Source organism: Orbicella faveolata, unplaced genomic scaffold (genome assembly GCF_042242905.1).
Source record: "Orbicella faveolata isolate gen_17 unplaced genomic scaffold, um_ofav_v1 contig_35, whole genome shotgun sequence".
Lineage (NCBI taxonomy): Eukaryota > Metazoa > Cnidaria > Anthozoa > Scleractinia > Merulinidae > Orbicella > Orbicella faveolata.
Window position 1 is genome coordinate 3,629,794 of NW_028301564.1, and position 26,588 is coordinate 3,656,381.

At 38.1% G+C, this 26,588-nt stretch overlaps 3 protein-coding genes across 3 annotated transcripts; 2 read left to right on the forward strand and 1 right to left on the reverse strand.

Moving 5' to 3' along the window:
* Positions 1–559: 559 nt before the first annotated feature.
* Positions 560–4,408, reverse strand: LOC149102683 (cytochrome c oxidase assembly factor 5-like). The gene is made up of 3 exons (XM_089273075.1): positions 4,265–4,408; positions 3,301–3,402; positions 560–1,775 (listed from the first exon to the last, which is right to left on the reverse strand). The coding sequence occupies exons 1-3, from the start codon at positions 4,370–4,372 to the stop codon at positions 1,734–1,736; spliced, it is 252 nt and encodes an 83-aa protein (XP_089129201.1). The 5' UTR covers positions 4,373–4,408; the 3' UTR covers positions 560–1,733.
* Positions 4,409–4,416: 8 nt separating this feature from the next.
* Positions 4,417–15,027, forward strand: LOC110048673 (uncharacterized). The gene is made up of 8 exons (XM_089273074.1): positions 4,417–4,717; positions 5,895–6,172; positions 7,578–7,879; positions 9,097–9,350; positions 10,087–10,341; positions 11,370–11,585; positions 12,775–12,837; positions 13,330–15,027. Exons 1-8 carry the CDS (start codon positions 4,606–4,608, stop codon positions 13,935–13,937), a joined length of 2,088 nt encoding a protein of 695 aa, XP_089129200.1. The 5' UTR covers positions 4,417–4,605; the 3' UTR covers positions 13,938–15,027.
* A 1,099-nt stretch (positions 15,028–16,126) lies between these two features.
* On the forward strand, positions 16,127–26,588 carry LOC110048659 (Fanconi anemia group B protein-like). Its single transcript, XM_089273371.1, has 12 exons — positions 16,127–16,987; positions 17,460–17,537; positions 18,256–18,361; positions 18,439–18,506; positions 19,033–19,110; positions 19,730–19,861; positions 20,101–20,143; positions 20,284–20,410; positions 21,054–21,519; positions 21,896–22,110; positions 22,913–25,676; positions 26,504–26,588. Exons 1-11 carry the CDS (start codon positions 16,151–16,153, stop codon positions 23,307–23,309), a joined length of 2,547 nt encoding a protein of 848 aa, XP_089129497.1. The 5' UTR covers positions 16,127–16,150; the 3' UTR covers positions 23,310–25,676; positions 26,504–26,588.

Below are 26,588 nucleotides of genomic sequence, written 5' to 3' on the forward strand. Positions count from 1 at the left end.
TGGCCAATCGAAGCAATAGGTGAACAACACGAGCAATATCCCTGGCCCTAAGAACAAAAGAGGTACAAATTAACGAGAACGAATCAAAATAGAGCTAAAAAAAGACAGGTGCAGGTCAACTGGCGAGAAAGCCAGTCAAATTTAATCACGCCAATCACGAAAATAGCGGAAAAAAACCCCCGAAAGTATCCAAGAGTTGGCTGATTAAAATTGGGATATTTTTAGTCGTTAGTTGTTTCTTCGGTTGCTTCAAAATTCGTATGCATTTTTAGCTTTCCTGATAGGCTAAGAAGTTGGTAAAATCAGTCCGAAAGAATGTAAAACGTTTGAAAGAATTATAAAGCAATAACAGTAGATTTACGTCTGGTCCAGCAAAGACAATTTTACCAAGGTAAATAGTTGTCTTTTTATTTAATGAAAGTGTACTTCATAATTTACAAAATTTGTTTCATTATATTTAAGTGTGTTTTATCAGACTCCCCTGAAGGTTTTTCAGACCAGAAAAAGAAAGAACATTTTTACTGTGAACATTATTAAAAACAAATAAAGTGGCAAGGTAAACAGTTGCCTTTTCGTTTATTGCAAGTGTACTTTATTGCAAAATTTGTTTCATTGATTGAAGTTACACTCCACACACTATTCAGACTTTGAAACACATTCCTCTTAATCTTCAATTACCAATCTAATATTATATTACAATACGTCTTATCAGACTACCCTGGAGGTTTTTTAGATCACAAAACGAACATTTTTTACTGCTAGCTGAGTACAAATAGCATTTCAAAAACAAAATAAAGTAATACAGTCGAACCTCTCCATACGGACACCTCTCAAATACGGACAGTACAAAATTCTCATAAATTTCCTCTAAAATTCTCATATATTTCCTCTAAAAAAACCTCTATAATACAGACCCTCTTTAAAACGGACAACGGACACCAAATCTTGGTCCTGGCCTAGGGAGCAAATTCATACAAATTTAAACTCTTTATTACAGACAATCCAAGGAGCAGGTGTTGATAATTTGCAGTACGTACCATTTCCTGTCGGCGGTTACACAAATATTGACACTAATTGATACCAATACCAAAACATGTCAAAATGTTCAAAATGTCTCTTTTGGGCCTGATTTAAATTACTAAACAATCTAAACTGTCAGTGGAGACTTGAAAGTGACATCATCATACTGACCTCTGCAATATGGACACCTCTCTTATACGGACACTTTGCTCTGTCCCTTCAGGGCCCGTATTAGGGAGGTTCGACGGTACTTTAAAACAAAGTTTGCATGTTCTGGCAAGTTATTCAAAGGATGGATGGCGTTATCCACTGGATAAATCACTATCCAGAGAATGGAGTAGTTTGTCTTGACAACATTTATCCACTAGATAGCAATTTATCTGTTTTATAGCCTTAACCACATTCTGAACAACTGGGGCTGGGTCACACAACTGTTTGTAGTCTCATAGGCATGCAATACGTGCAAAGAGCTGCGTAACTCCTAGTAGTTTTTGGAACGTATTGATGATAGCAATTTTTCACCAGACTATTTCTTACTATAAAGCTCGCAAACTAATCTAACAAATGTACCTTTTTACAAAATATTTATCAGAACAATAATATTACACTATGTCGTATGGCAAACATTGTTAATGATGTTGGAAGGTAGCTGGGCATTTAATCTGTAACATCAACTTGCCAATGCAAAGGACACCACCTTTAGCAGTCAACTCTCAGTAACCCTTTCTTCCCCTGAAACGGGTGCGAAAATCCAGCTACAAAGAAAAGAAAAGAAAGGTTGAACCCTTTCAGAACTGTTAAGTGATATCATTAATTACTGCAACCATGATGCAGTTGCGCTGAAACCAACAAGAGACAAGGTACAAAATCCTTTAACAGAAATAAATCTACATGCAACCATGACGAATAAATTTTGTAGTTATAAAAAAATAAATTTTCAGCAGTGAGGAATATAAAATTATTTGTAGCCATGAAGAATAAATTTTCAGCCACAAGGAGTATATTTGAAACATGAGGAGAAATTTGTAGCCATGTAGAATAAATTTTTAGCCATGCAGAATAAATTTGTAGCCATGCAGAATAAATTTGTAGCCATGCAGAATAAATTTGTAGCCATGCAGAATAAATTTGTTGCCATGCAGAATAAATTTTCAGCCTGGAGGAATAAATTTGTAGCCAAACGGAATAAATTTGTAGCCATGCAGAATAAATTTGTAGCCATGTAGAATAAATTTGTAGCCAAGCGGAATAAATTCGTAACCAAGCAGAATAAATTTGTAGCCAAGCAGAATAACTTTGTAGCCAAGTGGAATAAATTTATAGCATACAGAATAAATTTGTAGCCATGCAGAATAAATTTGTTGCCATGCAGAATAAATTTTCAGCCATGAGGAATAAATTTGTAGCCATGTGGAATAAATTTGAGTCAAGTGGTCAGGGTTGGAGCACTGGCCATGTTTTTCATGTTGTATTCTTAGGCAAGGCACAATTTTTAAACTTCCTCTCTCCACCTGTAAAGAGAGTAAATCTAAACTGTTAAGGGAACAGGGAGGGACTCCCATGTGGCAGGGCTGGGGAAGTTAGTCCAAAAATTTGGATAAGACCCTAAAGGAGACATTTCTGGTTGTTATTTATGCTAAATTGGTCTTGACCACCAATGCAATGCAGTAGGAAACTACTTTTAATTTCTTCACATGCAAACCTTCATGATACCATGATTGTTAAGAATACTGACTATCCACCCAAACATACCAACTGATATCAAAATCTGCAATGAACAAATCCCTAAGGAGAAGACAAGCATCCCCTGCCCCCAGTCAGCATGTTACCTCCAGTCTGCAGTCTACAGTCTGCAGTCTACATTTTACACTGACAGGCCAGGAACCAAAATTCCCTGGGGGAGAGAGGGGGACTACCATATAAAAAGGAGGGGGGAGCTTGTCGTACCTTTTAGGGGTTCAAAAAGTGGGTTTGGTACCTCTCAGCATGTTAAGCCTAAAAAGGTCCACAGGAGTAGCTTTCATGGTACCTTTTGGGATATTGAGCCAAAAGAAGTCAACATCATTTACTGTGTTGTTTGAGAATTGATATCTCTTAGGGGTGAAAAACTTTCAAGCCACACCCACAAAACAGGATCTAATTTCTGATGAGCACCCCTTTTCGTTTTTGTCAAGGATTCCCCCTCTGGGCAGAATTCCCACCAAAACGTGCAAAAGGCTGACAAAAAAAATGAAATATTGACCTGAACAATGATGTCAGTAGGGGATGTTACTATCTTACCAATGATCTTTTGCACTCAAAGAAGGCATGCTGAACACCTCTGCACTTTTCATCAACACCTTCTGCATTTGCATGTAAACAACTTTCCGGTTTGATCCCATGCTGCGTAAAACAATAAAAGAGTTGGAAAATAATACTAAACAAACAGAGGTTATGCCAGTTAAGGTTGTTTCAAGAAGTGGTTCTGTTAAAGTAGGTAGCAATCATCAGAGATGCTTTCCATTTGTATAGAAAAATCACTTTTTCTAATGGAAAACCAAATGGAATGGGCCTTTCCAATGGGAATTTTTCGGAAAATTTGGAATACCTTCAGAGATATTTCACTGCACTCATTTTTAGCGGATATTTGGAAAATCACTGTACCATTTGCATTTTCACACTTCCGTGGGAAATGAAATGGATCAGTCCTTTCCACTTTTTCTCACTGATCACCAAATATAAACTTTATTGTGAATATTTTGTAAATCGTGTGATGCATTAAAAACAAAACAAAAAATTTTCAAATATAGGAATCAATAATTACAAATCAATGAAAAACAATAGAAATCAATGAAAATCTAAAACCAGTCAACATCACGACTTTGATTCTATTGATTTCCAAAATAAATCAGTTAATCATTTAATTTCATTACTATTGATTGTTACTGATTATTGATTATACTTGACTGGTACATCTCGTCGAAATGAGTTAACAGCGTCTTGTTTGAGAGTACAAAAACATGCAAATAAGCACACAAAATGATCCGTTTACCTTTTTAAGCAGGTCATTTTTTTCCAAATCTTACAAAAAAATTTAAAGAAGAACTAAGAGAACTGCAAACACAATGATCTGCAAATCTACATTTCAGATTTGAAAACTATTACAGTTCAAGTGCAGAATAATTTGTACATTTTACAGCTTGGTGTGCATTTGCCCCTCAACACTAAATACATGCTAAATAGCGTGTATTCACTTAAATTTTACCTTTTTAACACAGTCACTTTCTAAAATACATTCCTTTAGCTCCTTTCTTAGCCCACTACAAGGAGCACGAGGCTTTTGATCTTCGATATTTTCCTCGTCCAATTCCATGTTTTGCTAGTCCGCCATCTTGGTTTTGTTTGTGTTGCCTCTGACTGACGGCGTGCAGGCGCAGAAAATACTTCGAGTGTCGAGTTCTGAGAAATGTCACGGTTTCTTTGCCCTTGTCTGCCTTTGTTTCGATGTTTCTAGATTTGAATGTGGCCGAAAACCTCAGCCATGAATAATTAGGAGTCATTGAATTTGGTTTGTTCCATATTATTGGCGCTATTATCGAGTTTTCGATGGCAGAACTACCGCGAGGGCTAAGTTGCTCCGTCTGCTACAACAACTTCAAATCCGACGAGATTCAGTATGTACCGAGGAATTTGATCTGTGGACATACATATTGTACAGGTATACAATTTGGGTAGTGTTATATATCTACTTTAAGGTGCCTGTTAGGTTATCGCAGTAATTTTGAGAACAGATTCGTTAGTTTTAACTCATGACGAGATAGGGAAATTACTTTCTGCAGCTCAGACTGTCGGTCACCGATGTTGCTTGCCTTGAATAATTTGATACCGTTATAACTAAAATTAATGTACGCGTTTTCTATGGCATTGGCCTCGTCCTCAAAGCTCTGTGTCTCTATTTCAGGCTCTTAAAATGAAACTTAGGGCCGGGAAGTAAAATGAAATAGATTTAGTATTGTGTTTGTGTTAATGACCGATAGGCAATTTCTCTTTTTCCAGGAATTGTTTGTCCCATCCACAGACCCTCTAGTTTGTCTTGAGTTCGCCGAAATTGCACGCAGTAACCACGGGAGATATGAGCAAGTCAAAACACCAGGGGGTGGGTCTGGTAAAGGACAAAAATAGCGGGTCTCACTCTGTGGACTTCTTAACTTTTGAGAAATTGATTTCCCTGTTTCCAAAGAAACAGAAAATTTCTATTGGCTAAAAGGCCATCAGCATGTCTTCACTTTGTCAGTGTCCCATTACATGCACATCATGCAGTTTTCACTTGAAGCTGCTTGCTGTGATCTCTGGCTGTGATGGAAAATTTGCTTGATGACTGTGTTAAAACGTTTCCCAGTATTTGGTGCTAATGGGAAAACAGAGGCAGGCCATCTTTGAAGCAAAGGATGGTATTGCTATTCTTCCCACTGGTTTCAGAAAGAACTTAATTTATCAAACAGTTATATTTGTCAGCAACAGATAAAAGATAATGTTGTAATAGTCATTGCATCACCTTTAGGAGTATCATGAACTTCTATAGATGATCAGATTGACGAGATGCAAGAACCGGGCATTTCAGTTGTTACATTATAAATCCATTGATTCTAAATTGCTGGAATCACAAACAGTGAAACCAAACTCGAATAGAGCATCTGCCAGGTTGCATTTTGCAATGCCTTTGCGATTACTTTCAATAAATGAATTTTCTGCAGAAATATATGATGCCCAGCCAAAAAGGCTTGACTGGATACCAAAGAATATTTGCTAAGTCTGTAGAAATTAGACAGTGCTGAAATCATGTTTCTCAGATTGGTACAGTAAGACTGACTGTTTTTCATGACTTGTCTTTAAAGGATGTTTGAACAAGTTAGCTTTTCAAGCCCGAAACCCTGGAGTGATTTGCTGCCCTACTTGCAAAATAGACACAACACTATTTCCAAAAACATTTGAGTCTGTCAGAAATCTTCCCAAAAACTTTGGAGTCCTTGAAATTCTTGAGGGGAAAGAAGAAGCTCAAACAGATGGAATTCAGAAAGAGAAAGAAAAGAACAAATACCTTTGTCCTGAACATGATGAAGCTCTGAAAGTGTATTGTTACACAGATAACTGTTTGATCTGCATCTATTGCCAGGTATGTGTAGAATAATTATTAGTTTATCGACACTGTTGTCATATTCAAGGTTAAAAAAATTACTCCTTACTTACTGAGGTCCAAATTACTTGTAACTTTGTTACTTGTTTTAAATATAATTGATGGGTCACAAAGTCAGTATTGTTTTCGTCTGTGTCTTGTGACCTTAAAGTATTACAGTTAAGGCAGAAAGTTAAGTCGTCAAAAATGAGGAAAAATTCACAAGGACCTGGATAAACACCTGGTCTGTGTAAATGCACACCCAGGGGGGGGGGGGGGGGGGGTGGGGGGTGGGGGAGAGGGGGACTCCCATGCAAAAAGGACTGGGGTGCTTGTTGGAAATTTTGAAAAGAACTCCTAAGAGGTACAAAGATCCTGTTTTGTGAGCGTGGCTTGAAATGTCTTTCACTCCTGAGAAGTACCAATTCTAAGACAACTCATTACCTCCTGTTAATTTTTTTCTGCTCAATACCCTAAAAGGTATCGCAAATGTTCCTTCTGTGGACCTCTTGAGGCTGAACGCCCTAAGAGATACCAAAACAGCTTTTTTAACCCCTAAAAGGTACGACAAGCACCCCCGTCATTTTTATATGGGAGTTCCCCCAGGGATACAGGGTTTTCATTAATGCCAGGTGTACAAGGCCAAGTTTTAAAGAAGTGGACTCACTCACCGTCTCTGCTCGTGTGAGTGGAGCATAGGGCTACAGAAGTGTCCCTACTGTTCAATCATGAAAATACATTATTTTTAATGTTAAGTGATGGCCAGTGGATTCAGTCTGCTTGGAGTGTTCTTACAAGGTGATGAACTTTTTTCGTACAAAAAGTTCATGGTTTGACTACGATGTTAATTTTATTTACTGGTAGCTTAAGGGAGGGGGCTAATTGGAGACAGTGCACTAGGTACAGGGCAGTTATTTATGTTTGAACATACACATCTGAATGTGAGACAACGCTTTAATGACAAAGAATATATTTTTTAACTCAAGAACTGTAACTTACAACATAGCTCTTTGCAAAGTCCTTACACCATTTGCTTTATTACTCCAGGTCAGCATCTTCAATATTACATTACGATGAGAAAGAAGACTACTTAATTCATTCATCTAATCTGTCTATTCTATGTGAATATCTTGAAAATGTTTCTTTTGTGATGGGAATACTTATTGAAATAGGGGTGCCTACCAAAAAATGGAGTGCTCATTAGAAAGAGATGCTTATTGGAAGGCGGTGTTAGACTAAGATCGATATAGTTATGTTAAATTAATCTTCATATTTTCGGAAGTTTGTTTTATTTGTCATCATCATTGTGCCATTCTCCTAGTGAAGAATTGGGCTGTCGCCTCTCTGCTTCCAGGCTTTCTTCATTCTGCAGCTGTGTGTTTTACATGTACTTTGTATCTATCAGGTATATGGCAAGCATGTAGGTCATAAATGTGAGCTTGCCACAAACATTGCTACGTCAACCCGTGAAGAACTCCGCAGCTTGTCCAAGAAATTGGGAGATCATTATGATACGATCAAGAAAGCTAGAAGAAAAGTGATTGATACAAAGGAATCCATACTAAACACTCAAGATTATGTGCGAAACAGGATCTTCAAGCACATGGGAGTGTTACGAGCTTGCATAAGCAGACGAGAAACAATGCTTAAGTGCGACGTCGATGAAAGAACAACTAGGAAGACAAAACCTTTGGATGAGCAGGAGAGGTACAAACAAAGTTGCATTAAGTTAAATAGCATACTATAGACCCTTTTCATAAATGGTTGCTAATTATAAATTCTTTGGTAAGTATTAAAATTAGCCTTACTAACTTCGTTTTTAAGTTGATAATTCAAAAGAATTTTTACTCTCAAACAAGGTTAGAGAGGTTAATTTAAATGCATACAAAAGAATTTTAAATTGGCAGCCATTTATGAGAAGGGTTACTATTATGTTATTTATACCATTCATGTGGTTTGGCTTAAGTAGTTATGGTTAGCTCGCTTACCATGCATTTTCGTCTTGCACTGTAGAAATAAGGCACCGAGGCCCAAAAAATCCAATACACCCTGACAGGTTACAAATTTGTTAAACTTTAAAATCTCTGTTACCAGCCCAGGGCTTTCTTGACTTTTTAAGGCATTGTTGGTTGTTGTTTTTAGATATAATAAAAATAACATCGAGAGAAGGTATAACTGGTATTAAACAATATTTGGAAATGAGCAGACAAGAACTTGCAGTAACTAGGTGTGACATCCAGTAGACTAGCAACTTATTCAGGTCCAAGGTTTTTTATAACACAGAGACTTGAGTTAAATGCTGGTTATTAATAGTACTGTAGGCTGGTAAAAGTTATAATCCTAATATTCAGGAGAGTCAGAATTTTCATTGGTGCTGGTGCTTAAACACATAGTGAGTGAGACTATACATGTATAACAAGTCTGAGGGGTTCAGCATGCCAGCCTTAAATTCCTGGTTTTCTTGAACCTTTCCCAGAAAATTTCCATACCATTTGTCCCCATTTTGAAATTTTTGGAATTTTTGGTTGAATGGAAAGTGCCCTTACAAGATCTGTTCTTTTAAATGGTAAAGGTTAGAATAAAGTGAGATCTCAGAGAGTCAGAGACTGTAGACAAACCGTGGAAGATCTCTGATGCCATAATGACTTACATACAAACCAAGCATTAATCGGAACGGGGTGCTTAATATGAAATAGGAGCTCTCATTGATGTAGAGGAGCTTATTAGTAGAGCTGGGTGCAAGTTAACAAAGTCTTATTCAAAGGTGGTGAACATTAGAAATGGAGTGGTTATTGTAAGGAGGATGTTGAACCAAGTCATCATGATGGTAAATTTATTGTGTAAATTAAGATGTTCTGCAAAATTCTATAAATTTTACAGTTTTGAGAAAGTAAGAAACTTGTTCTTTTTTTCTCACTGTCTAGTCTCATGTCAGAAATTATAAACAAGTGTGACTTGGCGTATTCCATGATCCAGAAGTACCAGGATAACGACAGCGCTTTGATTGATGAGAAGCAGAACATTTACAAACTTGTTGATGAGGTGTCGACTCTTGTGGAGAAGTGTGAACTAGAGCCTCAAGAAGTAGACAATCTCACATATTACTTTGAGTATGATATTGCCTGCACTCTGGAGACTCAAATTGGTGAAGTGAGGTATCTAAAGCCCGGTGAAAAAGGTTGGTTCATTTAAAGAAGGTTCGCATTTTATGGTACTTAATAATGTAATATTAACAGCAAGCAGTATGCTATAAAATGAGAACATGTTATAGGCAAACTTTCTAGTAAATAATTTTGTGGCAACATTTTGATAAAAAAACATCAATTAACACTTGAGATGTTATAAAATGACTTCACAGTAGTCAGTTGTAGCTTAGCCTGCAGTGCAGGCTTTATTTTGGCACAGAACGCTTGATAAACCAGGTTTTCGATACCGCCATCTTGGATTGTAATTGGATGCTTGTCTGGTAGAGGGTTGGCGAAGAGGTGGGATGGGGGGGGGGGGGGGGTTGGGGGTTGGGGAGCTTGAAATATTTTCCTTTCCTTCCCTCTTGCCCATTTTTTCTACTTCACACTTACTCCGGCAAATTTTTTCCTCACCCCAATCCTCCATAGTTACCAAATCCAAGATGGCAGTCTGAAACGAAAATGTACACTCGCACGTTCAAAATAGTTGTTGTTGTTTGTCTGGGTTTTACATTGATGTGTCTTATGGTATTTATGCTTACTTGATGGTACAAAAGACACTGTCTCACTGAAACTGCATATGACAAGATACACCTGTACAGGGATGTGTCAATCAATTCTGTGAAATTTGGTTTTTGGTTGAAATAGTCAGTTCCAAAAGCATCAACTACTTGCATTCCATGTTATTTAATATTGTTGTTAAAAATATTTACATTATGATGTTTCCAGAGAACCCTTTTGCTGGGCTGAACAAACATGAGTTGTCAAAGAAGAAGATATGTCATGATGCAGAGTCACAGACTGAAGATCTTCGTGCAGATAGGGATCACCCTCTGTTTGCAAGTTTGTTACAAGGGCTAGAGGAAATTGTTCATACTGGCTTGACAGTGCAATCATGGGACAACAGACCGGCCCTTGAGTTGCATGTACATGAAGCTGATAGTTCTGATCATAGCAGCTCTGAGTCAGCTCTTGAGGACATGGGTGAGCATTAGACAGGGGTTTCATTAAGGGATGGGCACCTGGCAAATTGACTGACCGTGAGGGTGATTTTGCCTGCCTGGTTTGACCATCTAGTGGAAACAGTTTGTTATAACAAAGTTCAGTTCAAAACGTTTTGCCCGCCTGTGATAACCAGTTACAGCTGTGCACTCCTGCTGAAAACGTTAATGAAACTCCTGATTAGAACTAGAATTGGTATTTAGAGAAAGGTGGTACTCAGTACTGAAAAAATCTCCCAACATCTGTATGACGGTGACAGGTTAATCAGCTGAGGCGATCCATACATCAAAACATCACACCAAGACGTCAAATTAAATGTGGTGATCTTTAACATGGGGCAACACATAAAAACTGAAATAAGGATGTAATAACCAACTAAAACTTAACTATAGCTTAATTAATCGAAGGCACAATAACATGCAAACAACATGCATGGGAAACCAGAAATATACAATAAGACTCTAAAGAACTTTGGGTGCTATGGTAGTGTAATGGAGCACCGTTGACAACTGAAAGTATGAGGTGGGCACTAAGCATACCGCGCATGACTCATGACATGACCAAACTAAGTAACGCAGGGTAATGCTACAATCAGTATAACCTATGCCTATCTATAGAGATTTGATTTAATGTGGCATTTCGAGACAGAAAATGATTGATTCCTTTGTGTTCACTTATCTTGTTGGACACACTTTCAAGAAAAAGTCTGGAAGAATGTAGAATGTACTTTGAGTTATCCCAAATTTGCTAGTTTGTTTGTGCTGTAATTATGTTATTAATAAGTAAACTCACATGCTTGTCTTTTATTTCTTAATGATGAAAGTCAATTACCACTTACCATTTTCACTTTATCTTGCAACCAATACAGCTTTCTGAGGCAATACTATTTTCACTTGGCAATGAAAATTGCTGTTTTTGGTAATTAAGGTTATTGTAGACTGTTGTACTGTATATACCTAACTTAATAAAAAATCTGATCTTCATGTGAACATCGTTTTCCAATTCTTTAGATGGTCCCTCTGCTCATTCGGAAGATGAAGAAAATGACGTCAATGCTAATGACAATGATGACGATGACGAGAGTGAAGGTGAACTTGAGGGAGCGGTAGGAGGGGAGACATTGCCTACCGTGCAAACAGATTCTGGAAACAATGAAGAAAGAAGAACAAGTCTACTGGATGAGCTGCAAAAAGAGATAGACAGATTACGGCTTCTCAGCCCCACTGGTCAGTCAAATAGCACATTTTTTATTTTTAATTTTAATTTTAGTAATACATTTACCTGCCAGTAAATAAATGACACATTCCTGAATGAAAGCTGAAGTGATCTTTGGAAGCAACTAAGAGGATTTGTGAAACAGACGCGTGCTTTTTTAAATATCACATGGCAAAAAGTTTTGTTTTTTTGTTTGAGATTTTTTTGTAATCAACATAAAGATACTTAACAGTCACATGCTCAATACTGACCTACTTCCACATGTGTGACTAGCTGCTGAACATCTTATCAATATTACTATTTTCACTTCACTGATATTGCTTCAGAAAGCTTTGGCCACTTCTGTTTGATTTTTTGACCAACTAAATAGAGGATATTACATGGCCATGCAGAAATACAAAATTTCTCTTCGAGTGTTGAGAATATTTCACAAGTGAGTGCAGCCAACGAGTGAAATATTTTTCAACACGAGAAGAGAAATTCTGTATCTTCAAGTGGCCATGTAATGTTATAATATAATATATAAACACCAGTGAAATCCCAACCCATTTCACTTTCGCTGCGAAAGGCGCCTTTTATCAAGTAACCATAGTAATGGTGATGTTTTCACATGTGAAGATATCATGTGCTCACCTGGTATTTTATTGGTTTTTATATAATAAAATACGTTATTGTGAGTGTGGCATTGGACTGACCTGGCAGAACCAATCATTGTGCCACAATGCAATAATATTCATTTGGTTCTATCTGTGAGATGTGTTACCACAAAGTGTTATGGCTGAGCAATAATTGCTGTAACACACAGCAACTTTAGAAGGTCTGTTAACCATGTGCCACTGTGATACTGTACACCTATAAACTGGGGTTTAACAGTCATTGAAAAAGTTATCAAGAACTGCCTGCCTGTGGTTAGGCTATTATTTCAACATAAAATTGAGATTGTGGGCGCAAAAAAACAACACAGTCTGCCATATTGATCTGGAACTACGGTGCCTAAAGAAAAGCAGTAAAACTGCCAAAAACATTACGTTTTAAAAACATTTTAACCTCAGAAAAGTTCCATGAGCACAAGATTTACAAATGTACTTTATGCCGGTATATTTTATATAGAAACATGAGAGGTTCTGAAAGGTTCAGAAAAACTACATGTATTAAAATTTTGTTTGTTGTGTAAATGTAATGATGTTTCTTTGTGTGTAGGGGATGCCATTTCCTTGACAGATGGAGCAACTGAAGCAGCTGCTAATCACACCAATTCAGAAGGTATGATACAAATATTATCAATGATATCCAAAGATACACATGGCTAGTAACTGATAAAAATTGTTGTAATGTAAAAGCGGGAAGCACTTGGCATGTGAACAGTGATCAGGGCTTCTCAAGCTCATTAGTAATTCATCAAGATTAAACAAAGGAAACTATGACCATGACAGTGTTTGGATATCTGATCTTAATTAGCATAGATTTTTACGATTTTAATTCTCCATCTTCTCCTTAGTTTTAGTTTCAATTGAGAGGATATATCAAACACTCATGACAGTGTTTGACCAAATTTCCAAAAACCTTAACATTCGTCAAAAATACTCTAGTGTACATTGTATTCTCAACTCTCTTCTCGGTGTTTAAAGATGTGGTCGAACATGGTCTTTTGTGTTTGATATATTTGTGGAACATTAGACTTCTGGATTACCACACCTTGTTCTCACATACTGGCAAACATTTCTATTCTTAAACATGCTTAAAACTGGCTTTCAGATACAAGTGATGAAAGTACAAGACAACCAAATGCAAATGATGACTGGAGTCTTACAGTTTCCAGTCCACAGGAATCACTCAGCTTAGACAGCAGTACCTTACCTGTCCACGGACAGACACATGTGTCAACTGATGGGCTCAGTCTGGACAGTCAGCAATGGACACCTAAAGTCAGGAGCCAGTGCTCAAATTCCAACTGCCAGACACCTGGCGCACATGCCGCCCTTAAATGCCAACATTGTCGCCGTGTCTTCTGCCCAGCTTGTGCATCCATGTCTTGGTCGTGCCGCAAGAATCCAAATGGGCATCGCTTTGTGTCAAACTTGTCAAGAAATCGGAGACCCCAACCCAAGGTGGGGACAAGGAAGCCCAAGAAAGAAGAAGGGCCCCCCTGGGAGTGTCAGCAGTGCACCATGATAAATGGTCCTCAGGTGTTGGTATGCCTGGGATGTGATACACTGCGGGAAGTGGAAGCTCAAGAGGGGCGCAATGTATGTCCAATGTGTACCTTGGTTAATGAGCCTGGTAAGACAAAATGTGAACTGTGTGACACAGAGCTGGTTAGTCAGCAAGAAGCGAGTGCAGCTGGAGGTGACTCGTCAGACTAGCCTCCGTAGTTCTGGACAGAAGTCACAAGGAATAAACTGAATATTGAGAGTCGCTAAATTCAGACTGTAAAACTATAAAAAGTAGATTAAGTAATGGTAGAATAACCTGAGCCATAGAATCCCATATATATATGAAGTTTTTATTGACAGAAGTAAGACTCTGGCAGGTGCGAGTATTTACAATCGAAAGATTGTGAAGATTTATAAACCTTGGGTTGATACACATTAGTCAGGTTTTGGTTGGTTAATACATGTAGCTGGAGTGGGGCAGGGCTTGTAATCGATATTAGTAGACATCCAGCATGTTATATTGGAAATCCACGATTGTGATTGGTTCTCCCATAATTGTTGTCTATAGAAAATAATCGTGCATGTGCATGTTGCTCTTCAAAAGAAACATTATGCTTGATTATTTTTTGGTGTAAAATACATAAACTTGTAGGTGTGGACTATAATCCTTGAGAGTGTCACTAAAACAAGTCCACGTGTTCTGCAAGCAATAGTTAAATTGTTTAGATAGCATGCAGTGCAGGCATATTTTGGGCACGTGAGTGCACATTTTCGTATTTTCGTATTAGGCGGCTATCTTGGATTTGGTAACTGTGGAGGATTGGTGCAATGAAATATTTGTCGAGGGAGTAGGTGTTAAGTGGAAAAATGGGCAAGGGGGGAGGGGGAGAGGAACGAAAATGTTTTAAGTGCCCCACCCCCATCCGCCACTCTGCCTCTGCACCAATCTTCTACAGGTCAAGCATCCAATTACAATCCAAGATAACGTCATCGAAAACCCGCTTTAACTAGATAGCGTTCCGCTCCAAACTAATGTTTGCACTGCAGGCTATTGTTTAGACTTCAAGGGCAACTTCGAGACTTTCTGTGCCTACAATCTGACTGTAAGGTATCTCATCTCATGTCCTTGATTTTCTGTTAAAATTGTTATTTTTTGACATTTCTTTACCCTTGTAAATATTAATATGCGAAATAGTTGTCTTGCAATAGCTTGTAAAGCACAATTACATGTAGTCATAGTACGGTCAGAGAATTAAAGAAAATGGTACAATAACTATGATTAAAAGCAAATATTTGTTTATTATGGTCTGTGTACTTGTTTCTTCTTGTCTGTGAAGTTCCAAGACCTTCACCTGATTTCTATTCTTTTACTGAATATATCCACTGGTCTGAATGAAGCTACATTTCAGAACATGTCACATTATTCCAAAGAATTTATTTATGTGTAATTAGGGCACAATAATTGTTACTGTGGTTATCAGCAGTTTGACTTTACGTAAATGAAGCGAAAGGGTGAATTCTGCTTGTTGTTGCATTCCCCCCCCCCTCCCATTAAACCACAGGTGTCATATTACACCCCTACCGCCCAACAACGGCCACTTTCTCCAAGGTGGCCGTTGCGACTGTAAAGCAGAGAATGTAGCCAAATGGAATTTTTTTCATGTCGTTTGTTTTATTTGATCCAATCGTGACTTATCTCATATAATTTGACAAAATAGAGTCAGATGATTTCCGTGTTTTAACATCATCTATTTAACTTTTTACAATAACTGTCTAATTTCTCGCGCACTGATTGGCTCCTTTTTATCATCAATAAGAGTACAGATGGATAAAACTTTAATTTATGCAAGCTTTCAAGTTCAACTTTCAGCTGTCAAACTATCAACGTTTTAACCAAAGAGATTTTATGGACTTCTTTAAGTAGCCAATCAAAAAGCGAGAAAAGCTATTGACAATGTTGGCGTCATTTTGAATAAAATTCACTTCTCTTTGTTTACGGCAAGTTAACGGCGTCTTTTCCCCTCATTTATTCCCGGCATTGGACCATTTTGGGGTCTTGTTATTGTAAAAACCAAATTGACCTCATTTTTTTTATTCGTCTGTCCTGTTATTGGTGATAAATTTCGTCATAACATTGTCAAATCTCAGCATAAATTTTACAGCTACGCGGGGGTGGGTGTACTTGAAGGTAAGACATTCACCCCAGCATATATTTTCTTTTCAAACTCCCCACTCCTTGGCATTTGTGGCTAGGCAAAAGAACAACCAAACGTCTTTCAAAATTTATTGAACTTAGTCGAAATTTTCGTCACTTTCCCCGCCCTCCCCACCCACCCATCGCAGTGAATTCACGAGGGAGACTAGGACTGCGTTTAGACCAGAACTCCGCGGGAATTTCGTGTCATCCTGTCGTTCGATCCAACATGGCGCTTGTGGCGTCTGGAGGAGACGTGATACAATTTTCGGTGCAAAATGCGATCAACAGTGACGAAAAAAATATTGGAGTAGATGTCTTCCACTTTTCCAAATCGTGCAGAACTTTCACGAGAACTGTGAAGAAACTGTTGCCTCTTGGCCTCTCAGGATCAAAGTTTGAATTTGTTTGTGCGAGGTCTTTGCTAAACTCGACCACAGGAATGTACCAGACATGTTTGTTGTTACGCCACGGCCAGGGTTATGTGAAGCATGCCAGTACAGGAGAATTCCATGTTTTACTTCTGGAAGACTATGATTCACTGTTTTTGCTCGGTAGTTTTGAGATTCAAGCCTCGCAGACATCAGATATTGAATTTTATTTTATTGATGGACCGGCAGTGTGCTGGAACTTTCAAGGCTCGGTCTTCTTCGCGCGATATAATTCTACACTTGAGGAGTTTACAACTGATTCTATAACCGTGGATAATTCGATGAATGAACAACTGGGAGTAGAATTTAATCTATTATGGTGTGGGTTAATCAAAAACAAAATGATCGCCATGGGATCAAGGTCAGACGGTAAAGCAAGATGGACATGTGTCAATCATCATCAAAATGATATTCAAGAGATCCCATTAGTTCCAGATGTGTATGTTCCCATAGCAACGTGCTGTCTTGTCAGGGAACCCTTGCAGCTGACATCTGGATGTTTTAACTCCATCTTTGATGGTTTGGATGTGTATTTAGCAACCAATAGAGGACAGCTTCTGAACTTTGTAAGTGGATGCCTCAAAAGTTGTTGGCAGTTGCCATTCAGTGATCCTTGCAGAATTTGGACGTTAGAGGTAATTTTAAACTAAACAGTTAAGCATGCCTCCCCTCCCCCCTCTTAAGCCAGCCTGCCTCCTCTCCTCTTGGAAGGTAATGATTGGAGGAGAGAGAGGAGTATTCCTTGGAAATTATTTTTGGCAGGGGGGTGTACCACCTTGCCCCTCAAGTCCTAGCCCTATTTTAGGCTAGTGTAATTATGTTACTTTCCGTAGCTGTTTTCAAAAAGTCTGTCAAAAACGGTGAACACTTTGATCTGATTGACAGGTCATTTGTGAACTGAGTAATCACAATAAAGTCCAGGACAGGCTAGCAAACCTCGGAACCACAGACTAATTACCACTGCTGTTTGTGGCTTAGTTTTCTCATGACAATAACATTACATAAATACTTCTGACATTCACAGTTTTCTGAGTTTCTCAGTATAATTTTACAATCCTGATGATTTTATTTAAATGCTTCTCAAATCACATATGGAAACCTCTGCAGCTTTCACCAGATGAAGTCATGGTTATGGTGGCATCGAAAGCAAAGAAGGTCTGTGTAGTTGACTGCACAAAAAGGAAGGTAAATTTTATAGTCCAAAACAAAATATATCAAATTTTAAGGGATCCCCCTCCCTTTGTAAGGTGACAAGTCAAGATAATAACCCTTTTCACAGTTGATTTTTCTCATTTTACATAATCCTATGTGGTTGTGAGGCAATTTCAGGAAGAAACTACAAAACTGCCCAAAATTTTCTCACATACATGCTGGGTTATATTCTAATGCAAATGAGAAAAGTTAACTATTTTAATAATTGATCAGAGGTAACTACATGTGATGTACATGTTTAAAAATTAATCCTCACCCTAGTATTATTCTGTCCAGTTGTGACATTTTCCCTCAGAATTTTGCATGCAGACTAGTTGATTATTTTATAATTTCAGAGATTTCAAATTAAGTCCTCTGTTATACATAACACCTCCCCCTCTGTATTCAAACTGTTCTGTCAAAAGGCCTTGAAATGAGTTAACCTCTCCCTTTAGGTTTTATTAAGCTTTTTTAGTATAAGTTCAGAAGTAAAAGTATGATTAAACCTGAGTAGGCCAGTCTCATTATATTAAATTCCCAACTAATTGACTCTCAGGCTTAGGAGAATAAAGGAAAACAAAATACTTCCCTGGATCTTGATCTGATTTCTTTTGTTTTATTCCCCTAAGCCTCAGAGCCAAGTTACATGTAGAATTTTTATTTATTGAACTGAGCCTAAATCATATTATTTTTTTGTATGTTTGATTTTCAGGTTTTAAAAGAATGGGATGATATTGAGACTGTTCTCATAGATGATTTCCAGGGAACAGGAAATGAAGAAGTTCTCTTTCTTCCACATAATCTCACCATTTCTGACAGTAAGGATTTAATAGATTGTAGATGACAGATTGTTCTTGTGGCCCTTTTTTGAACACCTTTTTTCCCACTTTTTCAGCAGGGGAGTTTTCCAACTTTTGTCTGGTAGATGTAGCCAAAGGAATGTTATCCATTGAAGGCAATCAGGTTGGTTTATCAATGATGCATAATTAGTTAGTTTACCAAATATACATCATTTACTTGTACATGGATTTAGTCAACCATATTTTGTTACAATACTGTAAAAATTCAAGTTATTACACAAGGCACTAACTCGATTTTGGAAGCTCCACGAGGATATTGTTTTGCTGTACAAATTTTCCAACCACATTTAAAAATATCTTTGATTTTAAGTTTCAATAACAACAATAATAATACTGATAATGATAACGATAATGGTAACGGTAACGGTAACGGTAACGGTAGCCTCCCAACTGTTGGGAGGCTGACCAGTTGGCTATTTACACAACGCAGTCAAGGAGTTTAACTCGGGACTACCGAGAACAAATTCAGATAGCGGTAGGGTGGAGGATTTGAATCAGTGACCTCCAGATTTCAAATCCAGCGCCCTAAACCACTTGCCCACATCGCCTCCCCAAAAGTAAAAATCTCTGAGTTATTTTGTTACTCAATCATGTTCTGTATTTTTGTTTTGTCTTATTTTTTGTTTAAGGTTTCCTTATCTGCCAAATCACAACCAGTGACAGATTCACTGCAGAAAACTGTGAGAGCTTTAAGAACAAGACTGCAGGTTAGCTAGAATGCGCCATTGGTCATGAGAATCTTTGGTGTATTTTTCTTAGTAAGACGTAGAACTTCCTCCTCCAGCTTGTGTTCCAGCCCACTGCTCAGTCCTGGTAACATTGTTTGCAGTAGATTTGTGGGCATAGCACTTGTGTAAGTCTGGGATGTTATCTTGATGTGCGAATGAATGGTCAGAACAAATATGAAGAGAAGTATATGATGATAAATAAGGGGCATTCAGATTTTGACCTTGGGACCTTTGATTTTGATCTTTAATTTTGAAAAGAGGATAGAGCCCTCACAAGCCTGGAATTTCCCAACTGCTGAAGCTGAACATGGTTTCTCTAACATGTAGCAACCAGGATACAGATACTGTCCCTGGATGGGATGCTAGTTCACTGCTGGGTAATACCCCCCCCCCCCCCACCCCCACATTAGGCTTTCCAGTGCCCATTTATACCCCTGTGTGGAGAGAGGCACTGAGAGATGGAAGTATCTTGCTCAAGAACACACTGCAATGCTGTCAGCCAGGGCTTAGAACAGGGCTGCTTCCTCTGTAGTCCAAAGCACTAAGCATCGCACTTCTGCGCGAAACTTAGACATGCTTGTTCATGGTTTCCTTTTAGGCAAGAGCATCCAGTCTACATGAAGCTAAAATGGAGTGTCATGAGAAACTGAAAATGGTGGAGCAATGCTGTAAAGTGTTGAAAGATATAACCTGTTCTTATCATCCGAACAACGAGGAAAATGTGAAAAAGGTAAGAATGGCAAAGAGATGTCGAAGGGACTTGTAGTTGAGTGATGAGTGATGTGAAAGTAAAAGACATGGGCATAGCAAACAAACACTGTCAGGATCCAAGAGACCTAAGGTTAGCATGTTGGACTCTGGATCTAGCAGTTTGTGTTGAGCACTGGGCAGAGTCACTGTGTTTGTTGGTCAAGGGAACAAACTTCTGATCAGCATACCCATATTGATTTTTTTAAATTTCTTCTTTAGAGTTCAGGTCTGCATTGTCTTCTGGAAGGAGATCTTGGTGAAGGTAGGTTATATCTAGAACGTAATCTAACCTACATTGCACTTGTATTCACTAAATAATATGCCATGACTACCTTGATGAAGTATGGTAAAAGAGCAGTTCAATTTTAAGATCAGTTCTGTTTTCTGGTCCTTGTTTTACAGTCAAGCAAGATACCAGTAACCCTGTGCGATCAGTGTCAATATCAGCACTGACTGTGAAGGAAATATGGCAGCGTATTGTTTATGACCAGTGGATTGTTGGCATTGATGTGCAGAACACCGGTGAGAGGTACACGTAACGTCTTTCTTGCATTTCCTTTTAATTTTCAATTGATTAAAATCTAATTTCTCCTAATGATAACGATAAATTGCCCAGCACTCAGATTAAAGATTTAAGAAAATCATCAAGCTGTGCATTATTTTATTTTGATGTTGTGATGCACCACAAATGTCTCATTAATGATCTGGAAAAATGTATGGTAATTGGTAAAGAGGGTAAGTGGGATTCAAACTGTCAACTTGATTGGGACAAGGATTACCGTCTTGCTCTGTCAACCTCTCCTAGGTCATAAGCCTGGAATACTTGTGGATAAATATGTTGTTATTTTGCGTAACACAAGCAAGCAAAATTTACTTAGCTAGAAGTTGAACTAAGGAACAGACTAGTATTTATACTTTTGAGGTGGGGTAGGTGATTTTTCTGAGCCAGAATATTATTTTCAGCATCAGATCCTGCAAGAATTTTTTGTATACATGTATATATTCCATATGTTTCTTTTGCATGGCTTGCTTTTTTTGTCACTTTTTCTCGCACTAGAATTTGTTTGGGTAACTGCCCAACCCTCAAAAGTAGAATGGTACCTCCCTAAGTCATTATATTGTAACGTGACATTCTTTCCTTATGTCTGGTTTTTTATCTTCTACCATTTCAGTGCTGTGTCTGATCTCACACTTGGACTCGTGAGCTGCCAATCAGAGGACACTTTGTATTCATCAAAGACTGTGATTTGTGGTAACGTTAACCACCATCGCAAGCAACCTGAAAATTCAAATCTCTCACATTCGCAGACATCACCATCCTTGAAGAGAATAAGACTTGGCAATGCAAAAACAGTTCTAAATGTCAAACAACTGTTACCAGGCAACCAGACAAGATTGACAGCAGTATCTTCCATACCAAGATTCACATGTGTAGATAATTGTTCAATGTCTGTTGTCGTCACATGGACAAGTTACACTAGTGATGGAAGCCTTGATCGTCATTCAATGCACTGTGGATACATAACATTGTTCACTGAACAAATCATGGATGGTAGACTAAGAGCTAACAGCAATTTGGATCCCAGATCAATTCAACAAGATATTGAGGCCTTGAAATCAGTTTCCATTGAAACAGAGGTAATAAAAATACAGTACTATTTCACTTTTTTATTTGTTTATCATATCATGCTCTTTATATTTTGGACCTTCTGGTCCATATTTGCAATTAGAAGTTTGGTTTCCAGGTCCATATAATTGGCTTGCAATTAAAATTTTCAAGATTTTAACTCTTAGGTGTCTAAATCTGCTAGTAGATATGGCACAGTAAGCTATAGGTGGTCCAAATCATTATGACACTGGACAAGACACAGCAGACCTGTCCGTAGTAGTTAAAAACTGACATTGCATATGATGTCTCTCTTCAGGTAAAATCTCAGGCTAGGTGAGGATCAAAGCAAACAGCGACAATATTTTTTATGAATGTTGTAATTCTTTTTCTCTTTTATCACGCAAGCTTGTGTTACAGAGCAGTATATCCAGACCACACTACATCACGGCAGTTCTGAAGAGTTCAATCAGAGAAGTACCAATACTTCAGATTGGAACTGGTGACCAAGGGGACATATTTGGCCATTTTCTGTCTGTTTTTAAAGATAACGGCCCTCTGGTTGGTGCTGGAATTGTTTTAAAAGATGGGCTCAGCGAAGGGAAACTAACACTTGTAACAAGGTAATGTTTCTTTATTCACCCCACAGTTGCAATTGTGATTCATTGTGTTCGTTAATCTATCAGACGCAACTATCGAACACAACTAACAAACACAACCAGCAACACAACTATCAAACACAACTAGCAGACACAATTGCAACACAACTAGCAAACACAAATAGAAAACGCAACTAACAAATGCAACTAGAAAACACAACTAACAAACACAACTAGAAACACAACTAGAAAACGCAACTAGAAACACAAGTAGAAAACACAACTAGAGACATAACTAGAAAACACAACTAGCAAACAGAACTAGAAACACAACTAACAAACACAACTAACAAACAACTAGTAACACAACTAGCAAACACAATTAGAAAACACAACTAACAAACACAACTAGAAAACACAACTACCAAACACATCCTTTTATCTCCTTTTACTCATCCTTGTTTCGTAATCGCCTATTAAAATAACTCTGGGATGCTGTTAAAAGTACTAAACATGACTTGCTAAAATTATGCGGGTAGCGTGGTCTAGTGGTTAGAGCGCCGGAATGGAATTCCGGAGGTCGCGGGTTAAAGTCCCGCTCTGACCACTAAGCTGGAGTTGTTTCTTGGTAGGCCCTAGTTCAACTCCTTGGTCTGCCTCCTGCCAACTGGGATTTTTAAGTCTATTATGTTTAGTTGATATAGTTGTTTCTTCCAGTTTAAGTGGCATGCCTGTGAACTAGCTAGGTGTAGCTAAGCGCATTGACCACTATAAACAACAACATTTGAATAGATATTCTTTTATCTTATTAAATTCAACCTTTTAGAGACAAGAATCAAGTTTACCTGCTGCTTCATGCACTTCGTCAAGTTCTACCGGATGATGTTCGAATTTTACCCGATCCTGAGCTCGAATTAACTGGTGTTAAAACCAGCCTGTGCGCCCTTAATCAAGAGATCACAAACTTACAGCAAAATCTTCAGAGCCTTTCGCATAACTCGGGTAAATCCCATGCAAGGTTTTACACCAGTGACGGGCGTGCCCCTGAATGCAAAGTCGAGGACGGTGATGGCGTCAGAGCTTTAAGGGAAGGGTTTGAACGAAAGAGAGAAAGAGAGATGGTGGAAAAAGAAACTCTGAGTGGGTTAGTTGGCCTAGCAAGGCTGTGGAGTGATTTTGTCGAGGATCAAATGTCAGTCGACGTTGTGGTAGCAGAGACTTGAGGCAGATGAAATGAGATGATTATAGCCAACGAGGCACGTCTATCTATCATGTCATATCCTATGCACGCTTCTGGAATAATAAGCACTTAATGACTGACCCCAAATGAAACAGTGAGTTTTGTTTCTCAGAGACCACAAATGAAATGAAATGAAAAATATTGATTTGCTTGACGCCGGCTGGCACAACAAATTTGCCGCGGTTTCGAGGGGCACGACCTGATCACGTGCGACTCGAAAGTTCAAGTTTTTTTTCCATGAGGAGATAGTGAGTTTTGTTCGCCCGAAAGAGGTAAGGTGGCTGAACACAGTTTTGATACCTGTGTTTCATTCACCGTTTTCTCCAAAACCCTTGATCTCTCAGTCGCCAAAAATGGCAGCAAGCAAGTTAACAGCACAAACTTTGGTTTTTTGATGGTTAAGCTGACGCATGTGTCGTTGCCATGGCAACATGAATAAATATAAACAGGCCTTTAAAATCGGTTTTGTTTATTTGTAGAAAAACTAGTCATTAGATTTTCTTTATAATTTGCATGCAACAAGCTTGTAACGATTCTCACAAGTTGACACCATTTTGCTAATCATTTAACCGAGAGATCTTTCATTATCCCTTGTTGACGGTTCACTGGAATATCTCAAATTTCCTATGTTAAAGTTCAGTTATTTTCAATACTCCAGTTACTTATTTCCTAAAGTATTCTCGTGCAAAATTTCGTGAAATTCTAATGAGCGGTTCTCGAGAAATAGGCGTATTTCCGAGAGACCGAGAGTGCAATTTTTCGTTCAATCGCAATTTTTTGACTTATTACGCATGCGCTGCATTTAACTGGGTTCTTTCGGTAACAAAGAAAAAGCTGAGAATTGCTGGGTTCTTTGCATCGCTACCTTTTCTAACATATCTTTGTGATAAAAGACTAAAGCCATCAATACACTGCATTCAATTATAGAGAAAAATAGCACAGTTAAGGCGAGTATTGAGTAAATTGATCGCTCTATTGACGGCATGTTTGTTTTTTGCAATACTTGTACGCGCGCTGAATTGCATAAGCAAAAGCGCGCGCCAAAACTGTGTTCGGCCACCTTAAGTGAGTTATGACCCGTGGCACGTGACACGTGACATGTTCTCCTCCAATCGGAAAATGTATTTGAGTTTCGAGGTATAAGTTTGTTCAAGCTATGGTTCGTGTTTTGGTGGGATACAATCGAGCCAAAATCAAAGGCCTTTTGCTTTGGGCTGCCTCGTGTCGCTTGTTTTAGAGTGCGAAGAAATCCACTGCCAAACCAAACAAGTGTAATGCAAACATAACGCTAGATATAGTAAACAAGAACACATTTTCACTTCCGGTATTCATCTGCATGTACATCTACATTTAATAATTGATGACGCTTTCGTATCCAATCAATTTAAAGTAAAAAATAAATAAGTACAAATTTATTTTTACGAATACAATTCGATCTGACTTGATCTGGCCTGAATTGGCCCTTATTGACAATTAACTGTGATTTCTACCTGTTTGCTTATTCTCGGAAAGTGCGCATTATATAAAAGTTTTTAATCGGCTCATCGTGATCCTCAGAGTTTTCTTATGTTAGGGTTTCTCTTATTTTATCTTTGATCAAAAGGGTTTCCTAAAACAGATTGTCACACAGATTAGAATTCCATTTCAGGGACTAGACGTTTACGCGGCTCTGTAATAATGCTAACTTTATTAAGTTTGAATCTGTTGTTAGTTGCTTCATTTTACGGATTAAAGTGATCCCGACACCAGAGGCAGCGCGAATCAGTTCCGGGTGATTCGTCTTCGAGTGATTCGACTGGCTTCTTGGTTTAGCACAAGCAGCTTTACATTTACATTTACATGTACACTCGGATTCTTGTAAAGTCACCCAGTGACATGAGAGCAAGATTAAATAAACAAATTTCAACGTTAATATATAGGGAAAGCTCAGATGAACTGGAATAAAATTACAACAGAAAAGTAGTCAGAGATGGTGGTCTTTTATTAAAACGTAACTCTGTAAAAGCACTAATGCAGAAGTTTTAGAGGTCAACAAAATGGACGACCAGACCTTTCGGAGCCTCAGTTTTCTCGCGCCAAGGCCCCGCCGGTTATCAAAGACAGGCTGCCCTGGGACTCAAATTAAAATTTGCATTGCAAAAAAGGCTACCACCTTTGCTCGAGGTTGCTTGGAAGTTTCTTCCTTGAAGTTTTGTCTAATGCTGTGTGTACATTGCAAGAAATGCTCCCAAACGTGTCTCAGACACAAACGTTTGCTGGTGGAACAAACTGGAGAGAAATTCGCTCACTTATTCGAGTGCCAGAAACAAAGCGACCTGAAGATAGAAAGTGTTGTCTTTGAAGTTCCTCGGTATGTAAGCTTACATGTAAACTTAAGCTTAATGAAAGCTTTTTTATTGCTACTTTTAATTACTTTTAAAAATGGTTGAAAAGACTTTTACATGCTTTGAGACATTTATTTAGCCAAAGTAAATCGATGTCTAAGCTCGGAATGTCTCGAGGTATATGTAAGCTTAGTTCACCAGCTTACATGTATTTATACGGTTTGTACGAGAAGGAAATAAAAATCATACAAAAATGTAAGCTATAGGATAAACAAAAACGAAAGAAATTGTTCTCCCTGATTGATGTGTGACACTTAAATGGATATAAACGCTCAAAAGAAAAAATTATTGAAAGCTGATAATGAAGAAAAATGTCAGTGTCATCTTGTGAAAAATCACAAACTTTTCACTGAAGAAGGGCTCAGCCCGAAACGTTTGTAATTTTTCACAAGATGACAATTTGACATTTTTTCTACATTATCAGTTTTCATAGATGGTTTCAGGTCATGATTTCATGATGTCACAGTTGTCAACCTAATTTGATGGCAAGCAGCTTTACTTCTTGCAACTAGTAAAGCATTTGTCCAAGCCTGTTCAACATTTTTCCTCCTTCGCTGTTTTGGTTGTCCCTTTTTTGGGAATTTGTCCCTCCTCCCAGCCCCCACCCCCAATAATAATCTGAATAGTGGACTACCCCATATTTGAATGTACAATTTTCATTGGCCTGTACTAAATTTACACGACTGATTGATTGTTTTAACATTGTGGGCATAATGTTACATATTCTACTTTTAAAGGTTGACAGTACGTCCCTTATTAAAGACAGTAAATTAATGCCTATGTTACTTATCAGGTAAAACATGAAGCACATGAACATTAAGTGACAGGCGTGGAGTACTGAAAGGCCAATGGTGAACGTCAGAGAAAGCTATTAAAAA

Excerpts from the sequence above, each read along its gene's own strand:
- LOC149102683 (XM_089273075.1), bottom strand. The coding sequence starts at position 4,372 with ATGGAATTGGACGAGGAAAATATCGAAGATCAAAAGCCTCGTGCTCCT. Across the intron at positions 3,403-4,264 it reads AAAGTGACTGTGTTAAAAAG|CATGGGATCAAACCGGAAAG; the intron begins GTAAAATTTAAG and ends TGTTTTACGCAG. Across the intron at positions 1,776-3,300 it reads TTGAGTGCAAAAGATCATTG|CTGGATTTTCGCACCCGTTT; the intron begins GTAAGATAGTAA and ends TTTTCTTTGTAG.
- LOC110048673 (XM_089273074.1), top strand. The coding sequence starts at position 4,606 with ATGGCAGAACTACCGCGAGGGCTAAGTTGCTCCGTCTGCTACAACAAC. Across the intron at positions 4,718-5,894 it reads TGGACATACATATTGTACAG|GATGTTTGAACAAGTTAGCT; the intron begins GTATACAATTTG and ends TTGTCTTTAAAG. Across the intron at positions 9,351-10,086 it reads TCTAAAGCCCGGTGAAAAAG|AGAACCCTTTTGCTGGGCTG; the intron begins GTTGGTTCATTT and ends TGATGTTTCCAG.
- LOC110048659 (XM_089273371.1), top strand. The coding sequence starts at position 16,151 with ATGGCGCTTGTGGCGTCTGGAGGAGACGTGATACAATTTTCGGTGCAA. Across the intron at positions 18,507-19,032 it reads TATCCATTGAAGGCAATCAG|GTTTCCTTATCTGCCAAATC; the intron begins GTTGGTTTATCA and ends TTTTTGTTTAAG. Across the intron at positions 22,111-22,912 it reads AAACTAACACTTGTAACAAG|AGACAAGAATCAAGTTTACC; the intron begins GTAATGTTTCTT and ends TCAACCTTTTAG.